Below are 19,980 nucleotides of genomic sequence, written 5' to 3'. Positions count from 1 at the left end.
ATGCAAGGGTGCTGAGGGAGGTCGGGATAGGGGATGTGAGAGCTAAGTATGGGGTCAGTTGATTAGTTACTCAAGGGTTAGTTCAGTTAATTTTATTGGAACTCTCCAAATTCTTCAATTTAAATGGAGACTTTCAGAGGGTTCCACAGAGGAACTGCCTAATACAATCTTCAATTTCCCAGTCAATTCCTTCAAAGTCTGCTAAGATGGGGATTCCACAAGGTCCCCATGCAATATTCCTATCTATGCTGGAGTAACAACTGTCTGGCCAATAGAAAATCCAAGACAATAAACAGTGTAGAGCAAAAAGAATGCTTGCAATAATGAATGCTGAATTTTACATCTTCTGCATCACAGTAGTTGAATCCAATACATTGATATACATATAAGCCACACTTACCCGCCCCCCTCCTTATAAATTGTATTTTATTCACTGCATGCGTTCTTCATTATAAATTGACTAAATTATGAAAAATGTCTAGAAAATATTTATTTTGCCACAGGTTACAAAAACTGTATAACCCTGTTATATTCATCCCTCTTTTTCTCTCTCTCAGGATTCAAGGCACCTCCCCTGTCTATTTTCAATATTTTCCCAGTTCAGAATAAAACCTGAGTCAATACTCACCTGTCTGAAAAAGGGGTGGGTCAACAACATACTTGCTGATGGTCTGGAACAGAAGAGATGCTTATTGTTCATTGAATGCAAAATAAGATTGCAAAGACTAATCTGACAATAAAACAACACACAAAAGCCGAATATATTAAATGATAAACATACAAAATTGGAACAGAAAGATGACTGTATGGGCCACTGAGGTTTCTCAATGACTTAATATGATCTAGATTAATTTTGGAAAGGGAAATTAACCATTACGTAGTAGACAGGTAGATATTAACAATGCAGACAGCTGCTGTGTTCAGCAGTTCCTCTGCAAAGTCACTGACAGATGGTTTAACTTACTTGATTTCAAGGGACCAGTTGTACTTGTTAGATGGATTAGCTGCAATTGATTCCAGACAGTAGTCTGACTATACAGGTGCAATTTAAATGGGTATATTTAAATCCATGGCAGTCATGCAGTACCTGAAATCTTCAAAATCAACCCTTCATGCAATAGCAAATAGAGGCAAGAAACCTAGCCATAGGCAAAGAATACAGGCAAATGACACCCAGCTGAAACATATCAAATGAGTAAAGGGTAAAAATATTGAAATGGATTTAACCTAAATCAGAAAGTGAATTAATATACACACCGATTTCCAGGCTCCCTCTGTAGACAGAGCTCCACAAAGCTGTGAAAGGCTGACGAGAATGTTTTCTTCATAGAATTCTGAGATCCTTCCTTTGTGTTTGTCCTCAGCCTGCTGCAGGGTGCAACACTCTCTCCAATTCCAGAATCCACACCAGAGCGATAATTCTTCATCAGTAAATCCTCTGGAGGAAAACTGAAGTCCACTAGACACAATGAGCCCTTCAGTTTCTGAAGCAGCATCTGTGAGAAATGAAATAGGCAATACTTTGAACTTTACTTCTCTGTCTCATTCCCCTTCATTCACTGGTCAGGCCCCATCATACATAATATAAAGATACAATTCTCTACATTAAAAATTAATAATCGGTCACCTGCGTGGGCAGCATATCTTGAAAGGGAACTTGGCCTCTGGCTAACTCACACGCTGTGATCCCAAGGCTGTAGATGTCAGACTTTGCATCATATCCATGCAAGTCCTAATGTGGAAGAGAAGACACAGTGTATGACACTGAAAAGGAGAGGTAATAGGCAATGCTTTGTATACTGCAATTTGGAGTGTAGATACTGAAAAGCAGTTTCATAAACCGTAATACAGTGAAAACATGGGCTGCTGTCTGAAATAACTCCAGAGGCCATTATCCCATCACCAAGTCCCCCTTTGTTTACATGTCAAGAGACCTGTTTACATCTGTCAGTCAGGGCTCCCTGATTTGGACCCGGTTAACAGCCCCATCAAGGAATTCATTCTATGAGGCCCACCTGACTGACCTCATTATAATCATTACACTATCTGCACTGAGTCAGTTTCCTTTGACTTTGTTAGACAGAGTTGGGCTTATAAAAACCAAACTGTTTTTATCCTCATTCGTCTTGTTTTGATTTTATTATTGTCACATGTACTGAGATAAAGTGAAAAGTATTGTTTTGCATGCTATCCAGACAAATCATACCATATACAAGTATTTCAGGGTACTAAAACAGAATGCAGAATATAGTATTACAGCTACAGAGAAGGTGTGGAGAGAGAGAGAGATCAACTTTAATATTAGAGAGGTCCATTCAAAAATCTGATAACAGTGGGGAAGAAGCTGTGTATGAATCTGTTGGTACATATTTTCAAAAAAGTTAATAGTCAAGTGGCGAAATTGGACCATTTCCACGCCAGATGTCCAGTTTTTCTTAAATAATCAACCTCTTCAGACTTGTTATGACAAAACTTTAGAAGAGGTAGAACCCAAACCCGGGCCTTCTGGCTCGGAGGTAGAGACACTACCACTGTGCACAAGAACCCCAAAATGCCAGATTTCTATGCTTTCCTCCTAAGCCAATACTCGAACCTTGGCTCAGTACACTCACTGAAGAAACTATCCAAATGTAAGAAAGAAAGCATGTTGTGAAACGGACATAAGGAGGATACAAAAGGTATATAGATAGGTTAAGTGAGTGGGGAAAGATCTGGTAAATTGGAATATAATATGGATAGATGTGAAATTGTCCATTTTGGAAGTAAGAATAAAAAGGAAGCATGTTATCTAAATGATGTAAGCTTGCAGAGGTCTAAGATGCAGAGGGATCTGGATCCTGGTGCATAAATCACAAAAGGTTAGAATGCAGGTAGAGCAAGTAATTAGAAAAGCTAAATAGAATGTTATTGGTTATTGTAAGAGTTATTAAATACAAATGTATGGAGGTTTTGCTAGTTATACAGGGAAGTGGCAACACTACATCTGGAGTACAATGTATAATACTGATTTTCCCCATTTAAAAGAAGGATTTAAATGTATTGGAAGCAGAGGGAAGGTAATACATGCTAGGCTAATAGCTGCTGGAGTTTAAAACCGTTAAGAGGTGATTTGATTGAAACATACAATATCTTGAGAAGTCTTGACAGGATGCACATGGATGCAAGATGCGTTTTGTGTGAAAATCCAGATTTGGCATTACTGTTTAAAAACAAAAGGGATCGTCCATTTAAGACAAAGATGACACAACATTTTTGCAGAGCGTTGAGTGTCTGTGGAACACTTTTCTTTAAAAGATAGTGGAAGCAGAGGCCTTGGGTATTTTTAAGGCAGAGGTAGATAGGTTCATGGTAAACAAAGGATTGACAGAGTATCATGGCTAAGTGAGAACATGGGTTAATCAGATCAACCATGATATTATTGAATCGTGGTGCAGATTTAGGCAACTCCTGCTCCTAACTCGTGAGCTCATATATAATTCTCCCACAAACAGTTGTTAATGGCATGATCAATTGGAAATATCAAAACTGGGATTGATAAACTTTCATTAAATTTTAGTAAGTAAAATGGAAATAAGGCATATGGATGGGACGAGGAGGATTTGCCAATGGAGAGGTCTCGGCTCCTGAGCCAGAGAGAGGCCCGCATATGCTCTCTTTGGTGAAGGCCCACCACAGTAACAGCTAATCAGGCAACTAAAGGTGACTAGCGAGGCAGGATACTCTGTCTCTTGAGAGTTGCCAGTTTGAAGCATAGGATTGTGGAATGGTCCAGCTGAGGGGTAAATGAGGGCAAGAAGGGTTTGACATGTTTGGCTTTAAAGGAGATCACAAAATCATAGAATCCCTACAATATGGAAGCAGGCTATTCAGCTCATCGAGTCCACACTGACCCTCCAAATAGCAGCCCACCAAGACCCAGCCCATCCCTGTATCCTTACATTCCCCATAGCTAATCCATCTAGCCTGCACAACCCTGCATACTATGGGCAATTTAGCATGGCCAATCCACCTAATCTACACACCTTGTGACTGTGGGAGGAAATCGGAGCACCAGGAAGAAATCCACGTCGAAACAGGGAAAATGTCGTTTGAGGGAGGAATTGAACCCAGGTCCCTGGCACTGAGGGGCAGCAATGCTAATCACCGAGCCACCATGTTGCCCCAAATGGAGATGGTGCAGGGATCGGCAAGAGCAGGAAACCAGGTGGTAGCTCTCATTCCCAATGTCAAGTCGTTCAATCAACCACTAATGCCCTTTTAATGAGGTCCCCCAACCTCACCCTTCCCACGCCCCCTCCAACCCAATCAACACCCACCCCTTTCCAGTCCATAAGCAACATCCACAGGTTTGTCATCTGCCCTGCTACTGCTGGCTTATTATCGGAGGCAGGAAGAGCCCCTTAGTTGAGCATTAATTGCCCACTTCAAGCATCAACTGGTCCAGGGAAGCAAGGCAGTGCAATGGCATAATCAGAGTAGAGATGGGAAGGTGGCTTAGAAATAAAAACCAAAGAGTCTCCATCCATCACTATCCCACCTAATTGGACACTCTCTCCGTCTTCAAACTTGCCTTGGGAAGGGCATAAAATACTGACCACAAAGTAAAGATACAGAAACCAGCCATGAACTAATTGAAGAGTGGAACAGGCTGGAGGGACTGTGTCCCCTCCTCCTTTTCCTTTATTTGTGAATACGTTAGTTTCCAAGGAAGTTAAAAAATTGTTTTTATTACATCACACTGCTAACTATTTGAAACCCAGCATCCCCATTAACAAGTGCAGATATTACACTCTAAATGTATCTTAAATAAATCTTAAAACCATTTGCAAAATGCAGTGCTCAGTTAGGTAAATCAATTATTCTGCATCCATCACACAAATTTAGGTGAGTAGTCAAGATGGTAAGTTGTGATTACAGGCAAGCAGACAACCAAGCAGAAAATGTACCTGCTGGAGAACCTCAGGGCTCAGCCAAGGCAAAACAGATGCACTGAACTCTGGGAAGTCATACACAACCTTTAGCCTTTGTCCATCTGTGATCATATTGCAGAGACCATGCAGACCAGTGAGGTAAATGTGACCTTCTCCAGATATTAACATGTGGTTGGGTCTAACACATCTGTTGAAGGAAAAAAAAAATTTTGGAACCTGATGGGCTTAACTTGATTGCATTTGAAAATATTTTCTGAAGAAACACAGGAACAGAAAATGGGAGCAGGAATACGGCATTTGGCCCTTCGAGTCTGGTCTGCCATTCATAGCTGATCATCCTACTTGGTACTCTATTTCAGTTTTCTTAACTAATCCTTTGATCCTTTTAACCCTAAGAATTATATCAGATGACGAGGTGTGGAAATAAATGTAATATAACTAATAACGGCAGTCAAAATTCACAGATAGGTCCACACCAGTTCTGTCTCTTGCATTTTTCAACAGACTTCAGCCTGCATCACACTATCCCCAAAGTTTTACATCAGCAGATAACCACATCAACAGAAACCAAAAGGAAGCTATATAAATTCAGAGGAAGTTTTTGGGATTTTTAAAAGATTCTTTTGTGGGGTATGAGCAACCCTGACAGGGCCAGCATTTGTTACTGCTCCCTAACTGCCCTCAAGATTATGGTGGTGAGCTGCCTTTTTGAACCACTGAAGGTCATCTGGCATAGATACACCCGCAGTGTTTTAGATATGGAATGCCAAGATTTTGAATCAGTGATCATGAAAGAACAGCAATATAGTTCCAAATCAGAATGGTTGTGGCAGAATGATAGTGCAGGGCAGATCTTTCAATGCACCTGTTGCCTTTGCCCTCATATCTGGTAGAGCTCCCGGGTTTGAAAGATGTCAAAGGAGTCTTGGTGAGTTGCTGTAGTGCATAATATTGCTGGTACACACTGCTGCCACTATGCATCTGTGGTGGAGGGAGTGAGTGTTTAGTTGGTGAATGGAATGCCAATCAAGCAATCTGCTTTGTCCTGAGTAACTTGACAATTCCAAGCCTCGGACTTGCTCTTAGGTCATACAGCATGAAAACAGGCTCTTCAGCTCAACTCATCCATGCTGACCAAGTTTCCAAGCTGAGCTAGTCCATTTTTCTGCGTTTGGCCAGTATCCTTCTAAACCTTTCCTATGCACATACTTGTCCAAATGTCTTAAATGGTGGAATTGTACCCACCTCTATCACTTCCTTTGAGACTTCATTCCATATCTGCATACCCTCTGTGTGAGAACATTACCCCTCAGGTCCCTTTTAAATCTTTCCCCTCTCACCTTAAACCTATGCCCTCTAGTTTTGGGTTCTCTTACCCAGGGGAAAAGACCTTGGCTATTCACTCTGTCTATGCCCCTCATGTTTTTTTTATAAACCTCTATAAAGTAACCCCTCAGCTTCTTATGCTCCCGGGAAATAGGTCCCAGCCTATCCAGCCCCTTTACAACTCAAATGACTCAGTCAGTACAGACAGAGAGGTTAGATCTGTCTCATTGCACTGCAATGGAAACAAATATTAAATAACTATGCTAGAATAGAGTACATGCGATTTATACTTTTATATCAGACAATCGTTCAAACCAGGAAGACAATAGTGTTACGAATGCACCATTACAAATACATGTAAATGCATACTAACAAACACATGCTATTTTTGGTCCTGGTAAAGGAGCAATGCTTAAACTGGAGAAAAACAGACACTTATTCTGCCCGAGTTAAGAGAATTGGTTTTAATAGGACAAATACAGATTTCATTGGTTCCTGATCCAAACTGAACACTCTCTATGATCTCATTGCTCTTATTTCTGTAACCTCCCTCAATCTCTCAGTCCTCTGAGATCTTTGCGCTCCTCCAATCTGGTATCTTGCATGTGCCTGATTTCAGCACTCCACCATCAGCAGATGTGCCTTCAACTAACTTCCAAGCTTTGGAATTCACTGTCTAAGTCTGTGTCTTTGAGTGCTCTTTAATGTGCTCCTAAAAACCTCTCTTTCACCAACCTCTTAGTCACCTATACTAGTACGATCCTAGATGCTTTGGTGTCAAATTCTATCTGATAAGGTGGTTTGCAGGATAGTTAAGGTATTTTGCTTCATAAAAGATGTTATATAAATGTAAATTGTAGTCGACTGAGCAAATTGAAAGCCTCTTGCCACATCTCATAGGAGATATCACATACCATTTGTCTACTGCATCACTTACCGTGAGCTTTTCTTTGTAATTTTAGTCTAAAATTTTATAATGGACAACCACAAGAACACTATTTGCATATCTGCCTCTAAAGAGTAAAAGTTACATCCTGACACAGCTATTTCAACTATACTAATGCAATAATGCACGCATGAAAATGTAAACAAGATCACCGTGCAGTTTGGTCTCCAAAACATGCCTGTGAAAAGCATAAAAACGTGTCAGCGATGAAAGATTTAAGATTACAAAATGTGTGGCAGGTGAGTGAGGAGTGAGCTCACTCAAAAATTAAGACTGGTCGCCTTAAATTCTAAATTTACCTGTGAATGCATCCCATTCGGTGAATATAATCCAGTGCCTTCAAAACTCCATGAAAAATGTGTGCAATGAGACTTTCACTCATGCCTTGAGTAAAATACAACTTTAGGAGGTTGCTGGCTGAACCTACACAAAGTCAGAAAGACAAGCTTACAGAAAATGTATGCACATTGATTAAACGTGGCTTTTAAGTACAAAATGTAGGACATGGAAGATCATAACAAAGGAAGTTGTCTGTTCAGATTTTATCTTACCATAAGCTGTGAATGCCATAATGACCCATAGCTCGCAGCCCTGCGTGAAAACGGCTCTGTGTGGCAGAATGTTTGGGTGCCGGAGAAATTGCCAGACAAGAAGCTCATTCTGAAAACAAAGTGTAAAATCTTTCGGTGAAAAGCAACATGCTGGGCACTGTGGCCATGATCAAAGGAGTATGTATAATCTCCTGTTTGCTGCTTCTGGGAAGCAGGCAGCATTCTTGCCTCAACACGTCAGCAGCTATAGTTTTCCTTTGGCTTTGCTATTAGAAAAGTATTACAAAACATTTATATTTGGTTATACAAGGCCAGTGGCTTAGTCGTTAGCCTCACAGCACCAGGGACCCAGGTTCAATTCCAGCCTTGGGCAACTGTTTGTGTAGAGTTTGAACGTTCTCCCCGTGTCTGTGTGGATTTCCTCTGGGTGCTCCAATTTCGTCCCACAGTCCAAAGATGTGCAGACTAGGGGGATTAGCCATGGGAAATACAGGGGTACAGGGATATAAGGAGTGAGGGGGTCGGGTAGGCTTGCTGGTTAAAATGGCCTGCTTCCACACTGTTGGGATTCTATGAGCAGAGTCTCATTCCTCAGTCAATGAGTTGAAGTCTGATAATTGATAGTTACCTCGGTTCAGCTCAGGACAGTAGCACTTACAACGCTAGGACTGGCTTCAACACTCCTTTGTGAGGAGCTAGCAAGTTAGCATGGTCAGACAGTTTCCATGTCCTGGTCACCATTTAACAATTACCAGCTATAAAGTACTTGTATGTCAGGATCCTCTAATGAAACAAGTGCTCCATAATCAAATAAGTCACATTTTCATAAGTGGGACGCAGAAGTTAAATCAAGAAGTAAAATCCTGCAATTATTTGGTGAACAACTGAATGCCCAAATGGGAAATTTGAGGATGTGGTTGGGTGAATTAAGTGTGAGAGGGGCAAATTGTGTTCATCATTTGTAATTATCTTACCAAGCAAAGTTTTGCACTCAACTCACCCACAACAGCAATAATTCCCATTTATTTTGGGCAGTTAATACTAGAGAAGCTAGAGAGGCTGTCCTTAGAGCAGGGGAGATTGAGGCAAGAGTTGACAAACATGTGCAAGTTTATGCCATTTTAGGTATAGAAAAGCTGTTGCCATTAGCTAATAGTACAAGCACTGGGAGATAGGTTTAAGGTTTTGGTAAGAGATAAAGGGACAGTGTGAGGAAGAATTTTAAATAAAGCGAGTAGTGGTGACACAGCATTTGCTGCTTTTAAAGGAGGTGAAAGCGTAGACAATGAATTATTTTAAACAGTAACTAGATAGGAAGTCAAGGAAAACAAACTTGCAGGGAGAATGGGAATACAGCAGCAAAATGTGGCAGAGTGGATTTCCCTGCATAGAACCAGCATCACCTTTTTGGGCCAAATGACCTAGTTTTATGTTGTGACGACTTTATATGCCAAAGGGTCACTGGCTGCAGGGAAGAGGCAGTGGGGGACAATTCAGATGACTCAAATCTATCAAACTATTCAATAAGTTTTAAAAGATATGAGCTTAATCAGCCAATAGTTAGTACACTCAAGATGTAGATTTTTTCTTAGCAGTTCTATGATACTGACCTGCAGGGAGGCTAGATTATCTTCAGAACAGGTGTCCATATTAGTGCGTTTCACAACCACCATTTTACCTGATGGGATGTGTTTAGCCAAGTTCACCGTGGTTAAATTACTAAAACTCTTGCCTACCACAGAAAAACAAAAAAAAAATCAACATGATAATCAGATTCAAAGCTTCCATTGTTGTAGTAAAACCACAGGCAAAACACTCTGCACAGACAGGATATGTATATTGTCCCTAGAATGATTTCACAGTTCAAAGTCTTGAACTGACATATCCTGCCCAGTGGAGTGCTGACAGAATGCTGCATGGTCAGTGGTATTGTTTTTTGGGTGACACTAAAATAAAGGCCTCATTCGCCCACTGAGTAAAACAATCCCATGGCACTATTCAAAGATGAGCAGCAGCGTTCTCACCAGTATCAAAAACAGAAATTGCTGGATAAACTCAGCAGGTCTGGCAGCTTCTGTGGAGGAAAATCACAGTTAACATTTCGGGTCCAGTGACCCTTCTTCAGAACAGTTCTGTATTCCAGGGCAGGAACTCTCCTGGATACTGGATAAGAGTTATCTTACTCAATTTAGGTCTAGTAGGACTCCTTTGTTGTCTCGAGTTTGCACACTGGCAACAAATACAATGGCTTGCTGGCCAGGATTCTGAAGACAATTTTAACAATTTGGTCACGGCTTGGCTTTGCTTTGCTTTGGGATTTTGCTGTGGGCTGACCTGGAGTTCCTCTGATCAGGATATGCCCTGAGCGAGGCTATGCAATTACCTACACTCACATGGTATTCCCCAAGCTCAGTCAGACTGGCGAGGGTGTCCACTTCCATCGGAATGCCCTGCGTCTCAAGCTTCACTTGCCACATTTTCTAATACTAAAGCCAGCTGTAGCACTGTTTGAAGTCCATTGGGCTTCAACTAGTAGGTGCTTTACATACATACCTCATTAATCCCACATACCAAACCATCTCTAAGGGTTGAACCAAAGTTTCAGATTTCTGCCAGTCATCTCAACCTAGTCAAAAATCCCGATATGGATTCTCCTGGTTCTTGATTTGCCGAGTAAAAACATTAACATCTCAGAATTAGAGGACGTTTAGACAAAGTGGTACCAAAAGCAACTTTACACATTATTTTTACCTATTTCAGATAGAAGCTCATAGTGACTGGCACTGTTGGTGTATATTATGCTAGAATCTTGCACAGGGCTCCTTGAATGTCTAGCAACTTCATTGCTCTGTGTGGAAGAAAACATTAATTAGGATGATAACGTGCTCAAGAAATGAAGAGAGAATGACAGTGTGGTGAATTAAACATATTTACTTATTGGTATTACATCCCGCTTTAAATATGTCCAGATAGGCCTTGGTATCAGGCAAATGAGAGGGGACAGAAAAAAGTAAACTGTCAGAGTTTGCACGTACAAGGATCATTGAATAAACCAACCATCTGAACTGTCGTGCATATTAGACTCTTATGGCTGAATCTTCCTAGCTTTCTAAGGTGGGTTAGGAAGCAGAACCAGAAGTTGGAAAATAACTCTTCAGTTGGTTACTTAATGTGTTCTCACCTCCCAGCATCCTTATCAGAGGCATTGACAACATGACAGATTAGCTGCCCTGATGCAGCAGTTATCCGATTGGGCCTATTAGTGGGCCACTTGTGGGAATTTTGATGGTGCAGCCAGAATCCACCAAGAGCACATCATATCCCTGGTGAAACTGGAAAGCAACAGGAGGAAGCCTAACAGTGTTAAGCTGGGGACCATCAAAGCCTCAATCCCATTAGCCACTAGGATGTGACAGCCACAGCTATTATATGGAGGGACTGTGGCTTTGCCTGATTTTTTCCAATCTTCCCTAATGCTGAAGTTTTCAGGCACCCTGCCATTCTCATGGCTGCTTCAGCAGCATGCACTTTTACCAGTCAGACATCATGATGGGCCATGCTTTTGAACCACTACATTCCAAAGTCCATCTGCTGAACTTAACAAGCCTGGCAAGATTGTAACCAACATCCTACCAAAGCCACTTCCAAGTTCCTGATCTACAATGGAGGCTGGTATCAGGATTGTGGCCCTCCATACAATGGCTGTAGCTGTCGCCTCCTAATGGCTGGTTCTCTTCAATCAGCTTAAGTATTTCAATTTTCTATTTATTAAATTGAATGGTGGTCCTCCCAAATATTTTCTGTCTATGCTCTGTCTTAATTTACATCCATGTTCTAAAGGAGGGTAATTTACGCTGTAACATCTATCGCCTGCATTTTAAGAATGTAATTGTTCTCATCATGAGCAGCATTCTTCTGCCTATGTGTCCCTCTCATAATACAGGTTTTATTTTACACATCAGAACAAGCAATTTAAACTGGAATCCCTTCTAGACCTAAATGGACTGTTGGAGGCACTGAACCTACATTCTCAGCCTTGAACTACTCAAATCAATTCTAGGATATTGTGAACGTTGGCACGATACACTAAAAACGTTCACTGTAAGAATATTAGGAAACTTATTAGAATGTTACTATTTATTGCGAAGGGTATTGAAACAAGCTTTCAACAAACTATAAGGCTAATCCCTCCCATCACTATCACATATATGTTTTCTCTCTTGCAGTACTGATTTCACTTCAAAACTGAAACCTGCCCGATGCAGACTTTAATATGTCACCTACCTGGCTTCCAGCATCAATTGACTCTACTTCTCTCCTGGAAAAACAGGAACATACCTTGAAAGAATAAAGTGCAAAGTTACAGGTTACATCCATATCATGTAATAGAAGCCTGTAATTTATTAACCAAATAACAGGAAAATCATAGGTGAGGGGATAGGAAATGAATAAAATTTGAAGAGGAATATCTGATACATCAAAATAAAAACACAAAGAGCGCGAGAAAATCATTTCTAACATGATTTTTCTTCAGAACTCTGAAGTCATACTGAATTTGAAACATTAACTAGGAAACAAAGAACTTTAGGTCCTGGAGATCTGGATCAGAAACAGAAATTGCTGGAGAAACTCAGCAGGGCTGGCAGCATCTGTGGTGAGAAAACATTGTTAATGTTTCGAGTTTGATGACCTTTCTTCAGAAAGTCCAGTTCAGAAGTTTCTCCAGCTCTGTTTTTATTTCTGTTTTATTACAGCATCTGCAGTACTTTGCTTTTACCTGATGCCTCAAACGTCAAACCATACACAGACCTTACAGCACAGTAACAGGTCATTTATCACAACAAGTCTGTCCTGATGGTTCAACTCCAAACAAGCCTCTCCTAACCTAATTCTTCCAAACCTGTCAATATATTATTCTGCTATTTTCTCCCTCATGTATTCCCCTAACTGCCATTAAAAATGCATTTATACCATTTTTAACCATCCCATGTGGCAGCAAATTCCATGCACTTCTTGCTGCTTGAGCCTGCTCTGCCATTCAATAAGAGCATGGCTGATCGGATTGTACACTAAAATCCACCGTCTTAACAAGAATCTGTCTACCTCATAAGACAGCCCACCTATTCCAAGTATTAGTCTGGTAAATCTTCTTTGGTCTACTTCCAATATTTTCACATCCTTCCTTAAATAGGGTGACGAATACTCAGTACTCCAAATGTGATCTCACCAGTTCCCTGTATAACCAAAGCATAACCTCCCTAATTTGGGGTATTGAATACCCCTCACAATAAATTGTAACATTCTAATAAGTTTCCTAATCACTTGCCGTACTTGCGTACTAAAATTTTACGATTCATGGACTAGGACAGGGCCCTATGAATCTTAATGAATCTTTTCCTTCCAAATGGAGAATTTCACATGTTCCCACATTATACTCCATGTGCCAGATCTTTACCCACTCACTGTTGGTTCCTTTGTAGCTTTATATTCACTTTGCAATTTACTTTCCTACCTAGCTTTGTGTCATCGGTAGATTTGGCAACCATGTTTTGATGGTATTAGGCAAGAACTTCCAAACGTTGATTGGGGGCAGATGTTTGCAGGTAAACGGACAGCTGGAAAATGGGAAGCCTTCAAAAATGAGATGATAAGACTCCATAGACAGTATGTTCCTGTTAGGGTGAAGGGCAAGGCTGGTAGGTGTAGGGAATGCTGGATAACTAGAGAAATCGAGATTTTGGTCAAGAAAAAGAAGGAAGCATATGTCAAGTATAGAGAACAGGGATCGAGTGAATTCCTAGATCAGTAAAAAGGCAGTAGGAGTATACTTGAGAGAAATCAGGAGGGCAAAAAGGGGACATAAAATAGCTTTGGCAAATAGGGTTAAGGAAAATCCAAAGGGACTCTACAAATACATATTGGACAAAAGAGGAACTAGGGAGAGATTAGGACCCCTTAAAGATCAACAAGGCCACCTACATGTGAAACAGCAGGAGACGGGGGAAGATGCTAAACAAGTATTGTGCATCAGTGTTTACTGTGGAGAAGGATTTGGAAGATAGAATGCATGGGGAAATAAATAGCGACATCATGAAAAATGTCTGTTACAGAGAAGGAGGTGCTGAATATCTTAAAATGCATAAAAGGTGGATAAATCCCCAAGACCTGATCAGGTATACCCTAGAACTCTGTGGGAAGCAAGGGAAGAGATTGCTGGGCCCCTTGCTGAGATTTTTGTATCATCGATAGCCATAGGCGAGGTGCCGGAAGGCTGGAGGTTGGCTAACATTGTGCCACTATTTAAGAAAGGTGGTAAGGGAAGGCCAGGGAACTATAGACTTGTGAGCCTGACATCAGCGGTGGGCACGTTCTTGGACAGAATCCTGAGAGACAGCATTTACACATGCTTGGAAAGGCAAGGACTGATTAGGAATGTTCAACATGGCTTTGTGCATGGGAAATCATGTCTCACTAACTTGAGAGAGTTTTTTTGAAAAAGTAACGAAGAGGACTGATGAGGGCAGAGTTGTGGACGTGATCTAAATGGACTTCAGTAAGGCGTTCAACAAGGTTCTGCATGGTTAGAAAGGTTGGATCACACGGAATACAGGGAGAACTAGCTATTTGGATACAGAACTGGCTCAATGGTAGAAGACAGAGGGTGGTGGTGGTGGGTTGCTTTTCAGACTGGAGGCCTGTGATCAGTGGTGAGCCATAAGGATTGGTGCTGGGTCAACTGCTTTTTGTCATTTATAGAAATGACTTGAATGTGAATATAGGAGGCATGGTCAGTAAGTTTGCAGATGACACTAAAATTGGAAGTGCAATGACAGCGAAGAATGTTACCTCAGCCAACAATGGTATCTTGATCAGATGGCCCAATGGACCGAGGAGTGGCATGTGGTTTAATTTAGATAAATGTGAGGTGCTGCATTTTGGAAAGGCAAATCAGGACAGGACTTGTACACTTAATGGCATGGTCCTGGGGAGTGCTGCTGAACAAACAGACCTTGGAGACCAGGTTCATAGTTCCTTGAAAGCAGAGTAATAGGCAGATAGGATGGTGAAGGCGGCGTTTGGTGTGCTTGCCTTTATTGGTCAGTGCACAGAATACGGGAGTTGGGCAGGTCATATTGCAGCGTACAGGACATTGCTTTGGCCACTTTTGGAATACTGCAAGCAATTCTGACCTCCCTCCTACAGAAAGGATGTTGTGAAACTAGAAAGGGTTCAGAAAAGATTTGAGGATGTTGCCAGGGTTGGAAGGTTTGAGCTATAGGGAGAGGCTGAGTAGACTGGGGCTATTTTCCCTGGAGGAGGCTGAGGGGTGACCTTATAGAAGTTATAAAATCATGAGGTGCAACTAGAAGGCATAGGTTTAAAGGTGAGAGGGGAAAGATATTAAAAAGGGACCTAAGGGGCAACTTTTTCACGCAGAGGGTAGTGCGTACATGGAATGAGCTGCCAGAGGAAATGGAGGCTGGTACAATTACAATATTTAAAAGGCACTTGGATGGGTACATGAATAGGAAAGGTTTAGAGGGATATGGGCTAAATGCTGGCAAATGGGACCAGATTTATCTAGGATATCTGGTTGACATGGATGAGTTGGACCGAAGTGTCCATTTCCACGCTATATATCTCTGACTCTGACTGACCTCTCCTGCTCCTTCATTCAAGTCATTTCTATCAGTGATAAATACCTGAGATCCCAACATCAGTCCCTGCGACACACCACTCATTACATCTTGCAGGAAAGAAAAATATTTACGCCTACACTCTATATTCATTAAGCCAGCCAATTTTCTATCCATGCAAACATGCTAAACCCCACACCATGAGTTTTCATTTTCCACAATTTGACACCATATCATACCTTCTGGAAATCTAAGTACGGTACCTCCGAAAGTTCCCCTTTACCAACAATATACATTACTGCCTCAAAGAACATGAATAGATTTGTTAAACATGATTGCCCTTTCACAAATACATATTAACACTGCCTGTTTTCCTTGAATTTGTCTAAGTGCCCTGCTGTATGTTCTTTAGTAATTGCTTCAAACATTGTCCCTATGACAGATACTATGCTTACTGGCCTGTAGTTTCCTCCTTTCTGTCTCGCTCCCCTTGTAAAATAAGGAGTTACATTTGCTACCTTCCAATCTAATAAGACCTTCCCTGAATCGAAGGAGCTGGAAAATTTAAACCAATGCATCAACAATCTTACTGGCCACTCTTTTAAGATCCAAGGATGAAGTTGATCAAGATCGGGTACTTGTCAGTCTGCACTTCAAAAATTTACTGAGTAATAATTCTCTAGTACTGTAATTTTCCTGAGTTTCTCCCTGTCTTCCATTTCCTAATTTATAACTGCTTTTGGGCTGTTGCCTCTACAGCAAAGATCAATCTCAAATATCTGTTCAATTAATTGATTATTGCCTTATTTTCCATTATTACTTGGGCACATTCACTTCCTACAGGACCAACACTCACGTTAACTTTTCTAAAATATTTATGATAACTCTTACGATTTGTTCACATATTTCTGATTAGCTTTCGCTCATATTCTAACTTTTCCTCTCCTTATTAATTGTTTGGTCATTCTTTACTGTATTTTTAACATTCTATCCAACCTTCTGACCTTCTCCATTGCATTCTTTTCCTTGAAGTTCGATACTATCTTTAACCTTTATAATTATTTAAGGATCGTGGTTCATCCCATGGAGTTTTTTTTTACTCTTTGGAATATTTAGAATATAAGATAGCCCCTATTAAATCTTAGTATTTATGTTCCTTAATTTTCAACTGCTAGAAGTTGAAAGATCCTCCTCCGTGTCTACCCTATCAAACACCCTCAAATTTTAAGGCTTCATTTTAATTATCTCTCAGCCACTTATTTTCTTGACACTTGTATCCTTTTATATTTAAAAAGAATCCTGTATTTGTAATCAAATCTTGTAAATTGTTTTTGCATAGGTTTCCTCTAATAACCCAAATTGTTGACCCAGATCTTTAAACTACCAGTCATGCCACACTGAAGCTCTTAATTAAACCCCCAATATATCTGTGTGGCAGAGATAACAGATCAAAAAAAGGACCTAACTAACTCACTTCACAGTGATATCTCAAAAACCCTACCCTGTATCTTTTATTGTCTTTAACCTGATTATTCTTTGGAACTTTCCCACATCTCTTTTTCGTTTTGCTACTTTGCCATATTTGCAAGTCTTTCTTGCAGATGAGAGCTATCTTTCTTTAATTTTTTAGGTCTGTCTGCCTTTCCCTTCTTCTGTCCTGTTTGTGTTTTATGCACGACTGTTCACTTTGGCTTTAGTTGTCTTTTATATCTCACCATAAACATTGGAGAATTGTGCAAAAACCTTTTATGTGGCTATATCGGAACTCAGGCATTAAAAGTATTGTAACAACATGAACAGGCTACAGATTTTTTTCTTTCAAAAAAGAGATGATATAACAGAAGTATTTTAAATTACGAAGACACACAGACACCTGTTTGTGGTAAGGCTTACACAACATAATGGGCTACAAAGCGAAGCAGAACAGAATAGCTGATAAACATACACCCCTCCCTGATGAGCTCAATGCATTTTACGCTTTTTTTGAAACATAAGATCAGTGAAATGATGTCATCTGCTCTGGCAGCCTCGGATTCACCTATTCCCTCAGTCACTGCAGCAGACCTCAGATTGGCCTTTTTGAGAGTGAACCCACGGAAAAAGACTGGCCCAGATGGAATTCCTGGCCATAGCCTCAAATCCTGTGCATACCAGCTAGCGGAAACCTTTGCTAACATCTCTAACCTTTCCTTACTACATTCTGAAGTCCCCACCTACTTCAAGAAGACCACCATTATCCCAGTACCAAAGAAAACTCATGCAGTGTGCCTCAATGACTACCACCCGGTGGATCTGACCTCCACAGTCACAAAGTGCTTCGAGAGGTTAGTTACGACTCACATCAACTCTAGCCAACCTTAATCCCTTGCAATTCACCTACCGTCGCAACAGGTCCATGGCAGACATCTCCCTGGTCTTACACATCCCTGGAATATCTGGAATACAAGGATACCTACATCAGGCTCCTATTCAATGACTTCAGCTCTGCCTTCAACACCAGAATTCCAAACAAACTAATCTCCAAACTCCAAGACCTAGATCTCTGCTCCGCCCTCTGCAACTGGATCCTCGACTTCCTGACCCACAGACTGCAGTGAGAACAAGCAGTAGCACCTCCTCCATGACAATCCTCAACACCAGCGCCCCACAAGGCTGTGTACTCAGCCTCTTACTATACTTCCTATACACTCATGACAGTGTGGCCAAATTTCATCCTAACCCCATCTACAAGTTCACTGACAACACCATCATTGTAGGTCAGACCTCAACAGTGACAAGACAGAATACAGGTAAGATTGAGTGCTTGGTGGCATGGCGCAAAGATAATCTCTCCCTCAACATCAGCAAAATGAGAGAGCTGGTCATTGACTTCAGGGTGAAAGATGGAGGGCATGCCCCTGTCTGCAACAATGGTGCTGAGGTGGAAATGGTCAAAAGCATGAAGTTCCTAGGAGTGACAAACAGCAATCTGTCCTAGTCCACCCACATTGATACTACAGGCAAGAAAGCACAACAATGCCTCTACCTTCTCAGGAGGCTAAGGAAATTTGACATGTCTAGGAAGACTCTACCAATTTTTATAGATGCATCACAGAAAGCATTCTATCCAGATGCACCACATCTCAGTATGGCAACTACTTTGCCGAGGACTATAAGCAAGTACAGAGAGTTGTGGACTCAGTCCAGTCCATCACACAAGCCAACCTTCCATCCATTGACTCCATCTATACTTCTCGCTGCCATGGGCAACCAAAGACTCCTCCCACCCTGGTGAGTATTACTTCCAACGTATTCCATCAGGCAGAAGATGGAAAAACTGAAACACACGTACCAACAGATTCAAGAACAGCTTCTTCCCTGCTGTTATTAGACTTCTGAATGGCCCTCACAAATTTTAATTTTAATGTTGATATCACCCTTTGTGTGCCTTCTCTGCAGCTGTAACATTCTATTCTTCACTCTGTTCTATTTCTAATGCACTCTGTGTGGTATGATCCGCCTGTACTGAACACAAAACAAAACTTTTCACTCTACCTAGGTACATGTGACAATAATAAATCAAATCAAACATTTCTCTGTCTTTCTTCTTTTGTTACCTGTAAGAAAATTTTGGCCCTGCTGCCAGCCTGGTCCCCTTTAGGCCTTTTCCCCACAACTTCTACAGCCTGAGGAAAACAAAAATGCTGGAGATCGCAGCAGGTGAGGCAGTATCCATGGACAGAAAGCTAGCTAGCGTTGAGTCTAGCTGACTCTTCAGAGATGCTGACAGAGTCAGATGTACAGCATGGAAACAGACCCTTTGTTCCAACTCGTCCATGCTGACCAGATATTCCAGATAAATCTAATCCCATTTGCCAGCATTTGGCCCATAACCCTCTAAACCCTTCTTATTCATATACCCATCCAGATGCCTTTTAAATATTGTAATTGTACCAGCCTCCACTTCCCCTGCGTCTTTATCCATGGCTGAAAGACTAGGCTGTTAGCCTGTTTCCAGATCTCACCCAATGATGATGCATCCCTGGTCAATAGGAGGTAGGTTTGGAGGTAACTCTTGTACTTCCTGTCCCTGATGCCCTGACAAGGGGGGATGTCCATACTGTTGCCCCATGTGTCAAGAGTTTTCAAAAGTATCCCATCAAAGGTGCTGTGTTATTACTCAATAAACTGCAAGAAACAATGACCAGTCTTGCTCGTTTCGGGGAAGGAAGGTAAATGTTGCTTCCACTAGCATAAGAATAGCTTCCTCAGACTATAGGAGCAAATTACTGCAAATGCTGGAATCTGTACATTTCCCCTTGGAGCAACAGTATAGACGTCTCCCTTTGTCAGGGCATCAGGGACAGGAAGTACAAGAGTCACCTCCAAACCTACCTCCTATTGAACAGGGATACATCACCATTGGGTGAGATCTGGGAACAGGCCAACAGCCTAGTCTTTCAGCCATGGATAAAGATCAGGGGAAGTGAGAACCAAGAAAATATATCCATGATAAAATATGATGACAAGAATTTATTTCTTAGTGCAAACCATCCATTTCTTTAGGTAACCTGATGAGCAATGGGTACAGCTGCTATTACCTGTTCAGG

At 41.2% G+C, this 19,980-nt stretch overlaps 1 protein-coding gene across 1 annotated transcript in view; it reads right to left on the bottom strand.

Moving 5' to 3' along the window:
- stradb (STE20 related adaptor beta) overlaps window positions 1-19,980 on the bottom strand; it is a 28,712-nt gene that overhangs the window by 5,525 nt on the left and 3,207 nt on the right. Inside the window, exons 3-11 of the mRNA XM_020528020.2 lie at window positions 12,039-12,092; window positions 10,506-10,602; window positions 9,365-9,486; window positions 7,755-7,863; window positions 7,503-7,626; window positions 4,947-5,118; window positions 1,628-1,732; window positions 1,258-1,496; window positions 629-671 (exon numbers count right to left, since the gene is read on the bottom strand). Of these exons, the coding sequence (XP_020383609.1) occupies window positions 629-671; window positions 1,258-1,496; window positions 1,628-1,732; window positions 4,947-5,118; window positions 7,503-7,626; window positions 7,755-7,863; window positions 9,365-9,486; window positions 10,506-10,602; window positions 12,039-12,092 (1,065 nt within the window). The remainder of the gene's footprint in view (window positions 1-628; window positions 672-1,257; window positions 1,497-1,627; window positions 1,733-4,946; window positions 5,119-7,502; window positions 7,627-7,754; window positions 7,864-9,364; window positions 9,487-10,505; window positions 10,603-12,038; window positions 12,093-19,980) is intronic.

Source organism: Rhincodon typus, chromosome 7 (genome assembly GCF_021869965.1).
Source record: "Rhincodon typus isolate 14 chromosome 7, sRhiTyp1.1, whole genome shotgun sequence".
In the NCBI taxonomy this organism is placed as follows: domain Eukaryota; kingdom Metazoa; phylum Chordata; class Chondrichthyes; order Orectolobiformes; family Rhincodontidae; genus Rhincodon; species Rhincodon typus.
Note: the sequence above shows the minus strand (reverse complement) of the source record. Positions and strands in the feature narration are given on the sequence as shown.